The sequence below is a fragment of the Gastrolobium bilobum genome, unplaced genomic scaffold, assembly GCF_033153095.1.
Source record: "Gastrolobium bilobum isolate Gb01-03AN ecotype WA unplaced genomic scaffold, APGP_CSIRO_Gbil_v1 utg1383, whole genome shotgun sequence".
NCBI lineage: Eukaryota > Viridiplantae > Streptophyta > Magnoliopsida > Fabales > Fabaceae > Gastrolobium > Gastrolobium bilobum.
In genome coordinates, this window is record NW_026899537.1 from 327,227 (window position 1) to 337,656 (window position 10,430).

The following is a 10,430-nucleotide window of genomic DNA, read 5'->3' on the forward strand; positions in this document are numbered from 1 at the left end:
TCGTTATCATCTATAAGTGTGTGAAAACATTGGTGTAAATATGATAGTTATGAAATTTAGAATAATTAATCTTGAAGGGACAAGATTAATTTATATCAATGTAAGAATAATAAATTTTATATCAAATTTTAATCGTTTGTAATTTCTTATTAATTAATAATTTAATATAACCTAATAAATTACAACTATTAAATGCACAAAAATTAAGGGTTTAAATTTGATATAAAATTTACTATTGTAAATAGATGCTGCTCAATTTTAAAATTATCTTAGAATAACAATAACCCATGATTATTCATTTCCACATCAATGCATATGTAAATAAATAATGGTATAGCTGGATTCTTATGTACCCCTATCGAAAACACGGGATAATGGATAATGGCGGGAAGGCAAGTAACCACGTGCCTCTCACGTGAACTCCCGCCTTGTAACGGAGACCCACTTCGTCCCCGCCTTTTGTCTAATTTACGAAAATTGAGAATTTCGTTCGTTCTTCATTCTTTGCTTCAAATTTTCAAAAGCCGAATTACCAAGTTAGGGTTTCGATGGGGAGCAAGGTCACAGTCACAGATCACCACTTATCCACCGTACGATCCATCGTTGGTTCCGAATTCACCGACATGGACATCATCAGAGCCCTACACATGGCCAATAATGACGTCACCGCTGCCATTAACATCATCTTCGACAGTACCCATACCACCAAATTCAAACCCACTCGCACCACCACCGATACTCCTCACCAAGATTCTCCTCTAAAATCGAACCCTAACACCGTCATAGCCAACTCCGACCACAATTGCGGAGGAGGAGAAAACAGCGATAACTGCCCTGTTGGATCCGATGATTGGTGGTTCGTAGGTTGTGGCGAATTGACAGGGTTGTCAACTTGCAAAGGGAGGAGTATAAAATCCGGTGAGCAAGTGTTTTTCAAGTTTCCGATAAAGAGAGTCTCTGCTTCTCCCTCTCCGGGTAAGGGTTTTGGAAGAGGGCGACAGGGTGCAGCAACTTGTTCGGAGATAGTTCGGTTTTCTACTCAACAAGCTGGAGAGGTAATGTGCAACGATTGTTCCATAGTTCAATTTGTGTTTTTATAGTGATTGAATTTTGATGGGTTTTTTTTTTGTTTTTGGCAGATTGGTAGAATACCAAATGAATGGGCTCGTTGTCTTTTGCCTCTTGTGCGGGATAATAAGGTTAAGATTGAAGGGCATTGTAAATTTGCACCTAATGTTTTGGGCATCATGGACACCGTTGTTTTGACAATCAGGTATGCTCAATGCGAAAAGCAATGATTGCCTAGCCATGTTCTGTTGTCTAGTGTTAATGATTATGATGGTAAATAATTAAATTCGGCTGTTATTTTTATTTTTATTTTTATTTTTTTGCGGGTTTCTATTTCAGTGTATTCATCAACAGTTCAATGTTTGGTAAGCATCACCAGGTTTCTCTCAAGGATGCTACCAATTCCACAGATGAATCAGTGTTTCATCCTCTTCCAGCCTTGTTTCGGCTGCTAGGCCTGAACCCTTATAAGAAGGTGGTTGTTGGCCCCGTGTCACCTGTTTTTATTTTATTTTTATTTTTTCCCCCGAGTCATTGGTATATTCGGTTGAAATTATTATATTTTCTTTCTTCTTGTGGAGTTAGCTTCTGTTGTTCGAGTACGTAACTCAACTGTGAGTATGAAGAAAGTTGTACTGGAATATTGACTTGCATTTGCTTCATCATGTAATTTTTAGGCAGAGTTAACTCCTGGTGACTTCTGTTCCCTAAAGCGTCCTTTCAACCTAAAGGTACAAAACTACTGATAGAATTGCTTAGTGATGATGTCTGCAACTATCCTAGCATGGTACCTTTCTTTAACAGGATTTATAATATCTTCAGGTCACATTACTACATGCCAAGTCGGAACATCCTTCTCAAAATGGTAATGAGAATGGCAATGAGGATTCCATTTCCGAAATTGATCTCGAGAACATTGTTGGTGTTGGATCAAACTCAGAGTTAGAGGTGCTGCTTTCTAAGAGTAACATGCATTGTTTTACTTATGTTATGTATATAAATGGTGTAATAACCATTAACCAGAAAGTATTGTTCAGGAAATGGATCCCCCTGGCAATCTTCTGTGTGAACTGCGGCCCTATCAAAAGCAGGCTCTTTATTGGATGGTCCAGATGGAGAAGGGACGACCTATGGATGAGACAGCAACAACCCTTCATCCATGTTGGGAGGCGTATCGCTTGGCTGACAAGTATGCCTGTGTTTAATATATATATATATATATATATATATATATATATATATATGTGGAAAAACCAATGAGTGGTTTTGATGAAATAGTTATGCTTGTACTTTTTAGGAGGGAGCTTGTTATTTATCTGAATGCATTTTCTGGTGAAGCTGCAATAGAATTTCCTAGCACTCTTCAAATGGCCAGAGGAGGAGTATGTTTCTTAACGAGTTAACCCTGGTAATTTTGTTGCTTCCACATATTGTTCAATGTTTGTAATGTATTATTTTATTGTGAATTCGAAGATTTTGGCAGATGCTATGGGACTTGGAAAGACCATCATGACCATATCCCTTCTCCTTGCCCATTCTGGAAGGGGTGGATCATTAGGCAGTCAAATCATAGCTCAGTCCTTCATTGAAGGTGAAGTTAGTAATACAGTGCACAATTTTTCAAACATACCAAAGAAAGCAGCCAAATTTGCTGGTTTTGATAAACTGATAAAGCAAAAGAATGTTCTAACAAGTGGTGGTAACTTGATAATATGTCCCATGACTCTTCTCGGACAGTGGAAGGTATTTGTGTTGTCAATTTTTCAATATGTAGCTCTCTTATTACTGCATTTCTTTACTTGAGAGTTGGTCTCTCATTGTACTCAGCTCTGGGATGTAGTAAGTCAAATATTTTCTTTCCATTTCTGAACATTTGACAATTTGTTCAGGCAGAGATTGAAACTCATGTGCAGCCTGGGTCTCTGTCTCTATATGTTCATTATGGACAAAGTAGGCCAAAAGATGCAAAAAGTCTAGCTCAAAGTGATGTTGTAATTACTACATATGGAATTTTGGCCTCTGAATTTTCCAGTGAGGTAGTTGAAAACCTGTTTAATCTGATAGTTGTCAGCCTATTTGCTTCATTTCTTAAAACTCAACCGATGAGTCTTTCTATCTGTCTTATGTACAGAATACGGAGGAGAATGGTGGACTTTTCTCAATTCGGTGGTTTAGAGTAGTTCTTGATGAGGCACATACTATAAAATCTACTAAAAGCCAAATTTCTATGGCAGCTGCTGCTCTAATTGCTGACCAACGTTGGTGTCTTACTGGCACTCCAATCCAGGTGAATTATTATAATTATGAGTCTTAATCTTATATCATGGCTGACGATTTTCTTTTTGGTATTTATGGATTAATTAACTAATTGATTTACCAAGAATAAGAAATTTCTCCCTAATCCCAAATTTTACAGAAGACCACTATGTGATGCATTAACTTGATATACTAGGAATTCTTGATTAGCACTAACGGTAATATCATATTGTATAATTAAACTTACGGATATTTAATTAGCTTTGACAGTGTCTTGTGGTTTCCATCTTTCAGTTGAGGTTTTCCAATTCATGCTCTGGTTGTGGTAGTACACCCATCTTGCTTTCTGACTCAATTGTATTTTCATTTATTGTTCATGGTTTATCCTAGTGTTGTCTGTTGCAAATTGTGTTTAAGCATGATAGCCTTTGGTTTGTTATGCACATGTATCTTGCAATGCTTTCAATTCCTTAATGTGCATTTGGATTAGCTTTATGTTTTTTCAATTCTGAAAATGCTTTTGGTATAAAAAAAACTTCTTCTGAAAAGTTAAAAATATCAGCCATGGGGTTTTTTTCTGTAACTTCCGCATGAGTATGTACTTCAAATTTTTTCTTGCAATCCTTTTCATGTATTTGAATTGAATATTAGTTGGCTTATTTTGGATTGGTCATTAGTCTCATGACTGCAGATGTAGTTTTTATCGTTCCTGACATGGCATCCCTTTTATGTACAGAACAACCTTGAGGATATTTACAGTCTTCTCCGGTTTCTGAGAATAGAACCTTGGGGTCATTGGGCCTGGTAAATTCGTCTTTTTCTTAGTGTTGGATATGTTAACTCTATTTGAATTATCTCCAATATTTTCTTCCATTCTTCTCAATTTCTAATTAGGGTTGTTTCTTTTCTGGTTTTTTACAACTTCTGAACTGAAAGCCATTTTTTATTCAAGGGAAGATATAGTTTCAAATATTTCCTTCTGAGGATTGTAACAAATAAAATTGGTAGCTAGACTTATACATGAAATTTATAGCGTAAATCTTATGTTAGTTTATAAGACAAGTGGTCTGACTCTCCTTTTTACTTTCCTCTTCAAACTTCTGTTAGTTGATGATGATGGCATCTGGTGGTGAAGAATTCTACACCTTATGATTTAATTAGGTTTTATGAGAATAATGTTTTCTGGACTTGTTGCAGGAAACATGTTACTATAATCTACTGCTACTCTGTTTATTACGTTGATTGTTTACTCTTAGTGGTTATGTGGCTGGAGTGATGGACTGGGAAAATTTGTTTTGAATGATGCAGGTGGAACAAACTTGTTCAGAAACCATTCGAGGGTGGTGATGAGAGAGGGTTGAAGTTAGTTCAGTCTATTTTGAAGCCAATCATGCTGAGGAGAACCAAACATAGCACAGATCGCGATGGCAAGTCAGTAAACTGGTTAAGGACTTGTGCTATTTTATCATCTAGTATATTCTGTCAACTGATTATTTGTTGCAGGCCTATCCTAGTTCTCCCGCCAGCTGATATGAAGATAATTTACTGTGAACCCACGGAAGCTGAAAAAGACTTTTACGAGGCCTTATTCAAAAGATCTAAGGTTTATTTTATTTTTTCGTAATCTATATTTAATATTTTTCACCTTTTTTTTTGGCACTGAAAAAAGTCACATTGATCCAACCTTTTGATGCAATTTATGCAGGTGAAGTTTGACCAGTTTGTTGAGCAAGGGCGTGTTCTTCATAATTATGCTTCAATATTGGAGTTACTTTTACGTCTTCGGCAATGTTGTGATCATCCATTTCTTGTAATGAGGTGTGGTGTCTTACATTCCTGTTTATATACTTGAATGTTGTACTGGAAATCTGCTAACTTTAAACATTTGTTCTGGTCAATTGGATTTTAATGAACATTTATTGTCATAAACCAACTATTCTAAAAGCTTAAGCTAATAAGTGAAGACACAAGAATGATTTTATATTTTATCTCTTTCATGTCCCCTCGTGGAGGAGCCTGTTGGACGTAGAGAATGCTCAGGTCCAACCACCTTGTGCCGAAATTTAACTTTCATGTAGAATAATAAGGGTAACAAGGATCGAATTGTAGACCACATGCCATGTCATGAACTAATTATCCCAAAAGTTTAAGCTATTTGGTGAAGACTCATGAATGTTTTTAACATTACAACTCTAACACTTACACTAACATATTTAACCTGCTCTTCAAGATTTCTTACCTGTTCTGATCAACATAATGCAATTCATAAACTAATACGAGGAGTGCTTTTGGTCAGGTTTGGTTAGTTTTTTAATTTTCAGGAGAAAATCCAGTAAGGTTCTCTGTAAGAGACTTCATATTTTTTGGAACATTCAACATTGGACTCTGAAATGTACTATATGGTAGTCACAGTTTCCAGGTTGAATTTGAGGGAATTCATAGTGAACTTTAGCACCAATCAAATTGATCAGAATGATAATACAATGATAAATTGCTGGATGATGGTAGCATAGTGGAGGCTGAAAAGCAAAAATGATAGCTGGGAAGTACTTTTACTTAATGGTCTAATTGTCAAATGTTCTTTCTGACTTAACCTAAATTTTGTTACTTTCTGATATTGAAGAATATTAAGGATAGGAAAAGCTGCAAAATAAAAACATTCAGTGCTAACCATATTTGGAAGGCCATGGGTTCTTAAGGTGGAACCTTGAGTCAGGACTTTGGTTCTTAACAGGATTGAAAGTAATAGTCAGTGCGACTTTATTGGGTAATTACCCTTGCTCATTTGATTTAATATCATTAAGTTGTCTAAAGTATTTGGAACATGTTTGGGCTGTGGGTTCACCATAAACTGCTTTTCTTTCTTGAAGACAGAAAGATATGTATAACAGAGATGTTTGCAATGTTTGTAATAATTGTGTGTTTGGTTGCATCAGAACTATACTACTTAGAAATAAGCTTGTCGTTGCATAGGATGGTTTTCTTAGCTTTGCTTGATGATGCTTTACTTTTGTTGTTTCTAGGGAAGTTTGTTTGATGCAATGTAATTGGAAAGAACTCTTGTGATGATATTTTCTTTGACCTTGCATCGTTAATTTGTTTTCTCTTCATAAGCCTTAACTTATTGTCATGGTGACAATTGATTCATTTAGTCGAGGTGATACTCAAGAATTTGCTGATCTAAACAAACTATCTAAGCGCTTCCTTAGAGGAACCTGTAATGCTTCAGAAGGCGAAGTAAAAGTTGCACCTTCGCGGGCTTATGTTCAAGAAGTTGTGGAAGAGCTACGTAAAGATGAGCAGGGAGAGTGTCCAATATGTCTTGAGGCATTTGAAGATGCAGTGTTGACACCTTGTGCTCACCGTTTATGCCGGGAATGCCTCTTGGCAAGTTGGAGAAATTATAGTTCTGGTTTATGCCCTGTTTGTAGGTATTGACAGGTTAACCTGTTAGAATTTTGGATATCTTTTGTTTGACTTTGATCCAAGGAAGTTCAAGTTTGTTTTTACTGCAGTAGTTTTCAAATGAATCTTGGTTATAATGTGAATAACGATATTTTTTCTTTTACAGGAAAATAATCAGCAGGCAGGATCTTATCACTGCCCCTACTGAGAGTCGGTTTCAGATTGATATTGAGAAGAACTGGGTAGAGTCATGCAAGGTAAGTATTCTTTTGAATGAACTTGAAAATCTTCGCTCATCAGGCTCCAAAAGCATTGTTTTCAGCCAGTGGACTGCTTTTCTAGACCTCTTGCAGATTCCCTTTACTAGGTAAGATTTGTTGCTGATTGAATCATATTTTAGGAAAGATGTTCTTGTGGGAGAGAATCTGAGTGAATGTGAATTCTCTAAAAGAGCTGTTCTCATATTCTAGACATGCTTTTTCTTGACATTGTGTTGCAATAATTCTTTTTAAGTTGATATCAGCTTTGAGGATTGCTGTGACCTTGTGGCATGTTTCATCTGTTCCTTTCTGCATCATGCTTAAGCCATTTATGCCAATATGAGTGTATTTAACCTTTTTATTGTTTTGAAACATTTTGGTGATGAAAAATGATACAAAAGAAGTTTCCTATTATGTACCAGGAATAACATTTCATTTGTTCGTCTTGATGGAACTTTGAATCTGCAGCAGCGGGAAAAAGTAATCAAACAATTCTCAGAGGACAGCGACACCCAGGTCTTGACATATTTCCTCTTGCTTTTATCACCTAGTCAGTGTAGTGACTGGTTCAAATATTGTGTTTTGACTATATATAACCATTACTACTTTTCTTGCACCAGGTGTTGTTGATGTCACTAAAAGCTGGTGGAGTGGGTATAAACCTAACAGCAGCTTCAAATGCTTTTGTCATGGTACGTGCAAATCCGTTTCTTTTGCTCAAGTTGTCTTATTTGTCTAGCTTCAGGCATAAACCAGAATTCAGATAGGGTAAATAAAGTATTGAGATTCATTTCAAGATCTTCTAACAAGGTTTCAGGCGATAGGACCCCTGCCTCAAAATATATAAAAATAAATAAATCTAAATATGGCTTTTTGTTTAATTCGAAGTTGGGAGATAAATTAATGTAACAATGCGGATATATAGTATTCTTGAAGATCAATTAATGATGGTGTAGCACATAATGCTGTTGAAATATAAGTAAATAACCATCATGATAAACATCAATTTAATATAATAACTTTTTTTTTTCCCACTTTCCACTTGTAAAGTATATTATGCGAATATTTGAAGATGTTCTCATAAAATACAAAATGATTTAGTACTACTATTAATATTTTGAGGATGATCTACATGATGAGAGCTTTTAATTAAATGTATTCTGTAAAAAGCTCATCCTCTACAATGTTATTATCACCAGCAGCATTAGGCGCATATAAAAAATCAAAATAGTGACCAAAATCACATGATCATAGCTGAGTATATAATATATGATCTCCCTACACTATTACCCACCACCTAGACGATTTTGACTTATCAAATGTTTATTTTTGTTGCTTTACACAGTAGTTTGAAATTTTAGGAACTAATACATTACCTTGTCTCAACTCTCAAGTCTTCATTAAGGATAAATTAGGCTGAGAGAAAGTTATTTGTATTACACTGTCATTAAAGATTCAAGATTTAAATATCGTGATTAGAGGGACACTATTCTGATTTAAATTATTATTTCCCTCTAATACTTTTACTCGTTTCTGTATAAATTTACAGTCATTTTTTGTTTTCGACAGTTATTAGTTGTCTTAGTATATGCTTTAGATTAAGAAATTTAAACTATACAATGGATAGGGTGCAATAAATCTTATATAGGAGTAAACATTTGCATGTATATAGGATTCTGAAAGTTGCACCAGAATGGTATGTTTTAAGAATAACCAGTCCAACGGATATATAATGACATTTTATTATTATTATTGACATTTGGAACGTTATATTATAATTGACATCTGAAAAGTAAGTGTTTTCAAGTAATTGTGGTATGTATAATTTGTTAACATGAGCAGGACCCATGGTGGAATCCGGCTGTTGAGGAACAAGCTGTTATGCGTATTCATCGCATTGGACAAACAAAGAAAGTGGCCATCAAACGGTTTATTGTGAAGGTATATTTAATATCTCAATTTTGGAAAATTGTGCGCATATCTCACGTGTTTGTGTTATGATCTATTTTTAATTGGGCCTGATCAATTGGGTCACTGGGTACAAGGAATCCGGTAGTAACCAGGCGAAATTTTACCTTTTCTAATGTACATATTTAATGTATAATCTTAATTTAATTGAAGTGCTAAAAATTTAGTGAGCTAGGCTGGTGCTTGCTTTATTAGTCCAATATATTAGATTGTTAAGTTCAAGCAAGTCAATTTGGATAATTATGTGTCACTTGATGGTATATTTGTTTGGTGTGTAAGGCCAAATGATGTAAATTTTTACCTTGTATTACTTATTATTGACTTGAATGCGGCATTTGTTCTTTTGTTTCACATTGCAGGGGACAGTTGAGGAGAGAATGGAGGCAGTGCAAGCACGTAAACAACGAATGATTTCTGGTGCCTTGACTGATCAAGAAGTTCGAACTGCACGGATTGAGGAGTTGAAGATGCTTTTTACTTAGACCACTGAGGTAGTGTAAACATGTTTGTTTGCTGTTAGGTGCACCGTGCACCTTTACCATTTTGCATCCCGCGGATTTCTTTCTGTCTTATGGGCTCGTGAGTGCAAGATAGCTGTAACTCGTATTATGAAGGTGCTTCTTAGGTGGCACGTGAGCCAGGGAGGGAGTCATCTCTTAGCTTTCAACTTCCATTTGGGAGATCAAGTTTAGCCGATGTCTTGATCAACATCATGCTTGAATCAGGCTGTTTGAAGGGGGAGGTGCAAACAAATTTGGTGAGCATTTTTTATGTAATTTGGGGTAATTTATGGTATTTTTATGCTATGCTTGGGAGAGAAGGGGTGGAAAGGGAAGCTATGGAGGGGGACTTATTTCCCCGTTTAAAAATAAGGGGAAATCCATTGTCCCTGTTTGGGACTTTAAAAGGGAAGGGGTAAATTATAAGTTTAGATTTTCAGTAGTCCTTATTTTGTCAAACTTATATTCCTAGGGCTAATTCAATAACTATTTAAAAATGAATCCTTTGGCCTTTACCAATTAAGATTAAGAGGAGGTTTCCATCCTTTCCCTTCATTAAAAATCTTCCACTATGGGTCTCTTCTCATTTTCATCCAATCAATACATTGTGATTAAGGTTCACTAGTTATAAATTAACTGGACATAGATTGAGTGATTCTTGGACAACTTTGAGATTTCACTGTGTTTACTTGTGGCATTTACCTCAATGCCATGAAATGCAACGATTGTCATTTTCGAAGTGGTTGGTTTGTTTAGGCTTCCTAACTTCTTTTATAGTAGTTTCTGTTGTATATTGACTCAAATTATCTTCAAATGAGTTAAGGAGTTTGTGAATTGTTTAACTTGTTAAATGTTTAATTAAACTTATTTATCTAACTAAACGAGCATGTTTAGTTTTGAATTTAAACTTGTATATATAAATGAGTTAAGAAGTTTTATGAATTTGACGTCAAAAGTTTGTAAATAAAATGAT

General features: G+C 35.4%; 1 protein-coding gene across 4 annotated transcripts; it reads left to right on the plus strand.

Annotated features, from left to right (window-relative positions):
* Positions 1 to 400: 400 nt before the first annotated feature.
* Positions 401 to 10,228, plus strand: LOC133291171 (DNA repair protein RAD5A). 4 transcript variants are annotated; one of them, XM_061489383.1, is made up of 21 exons: positions 401 to 1,055; positions 1,140 to 1,273; positions 1,408 to 1,543; positions 1,746 to 1,799; positions 1,891 to 2,016; positions 2,106 to 2,257; positions 2,366 to 2,450; positions 2,542 to 2,811; positions 2,958 to 3,104; positions 3,200 to 3,355; positions 4,061 to 4,128; positions 4,633 to 4,755; positions 4,828 to 4,927; positions 5,030 to 5,142; positions 6,477 to 6,755; positions 6,896 to 7,096; positions 7,412 to 7,505; positions 7,610 to 7,681; positions 8,832 to 8,930; positions 9,317 to 9,448; positions 9,572 to 10,228. In XM_061489383.1, the coding sequence occupies exons 1-20, from the start codon at positions 549 to 551 to the stop codon at positions 9,437 to 9,439; spliced, it is 3,039 nt and encodes a 1,012-aa protein (XP_061345367.1). In that variant the 5' UTR covers positions 401 to 548; the 3' UTR covers positions 9,440 to 9,448; positions 9,572 to 10,228. The 4 variants fall into 4 exon arrangements, 3 of the variants coding, with proteins under 3 accessions (XP_061345367.1, XP_061345366.1, XP_061345365.1); XM_061489382.1 differs by having other exon boundaries at positions 9,583 to 10,228; XM_061489381.1 differs by having other exon boundaries at positions 9,317 to 10,228.
* The last annotated feature ends 202 nt before the right edge of the window (positions 10,229 to 10,430 follow it).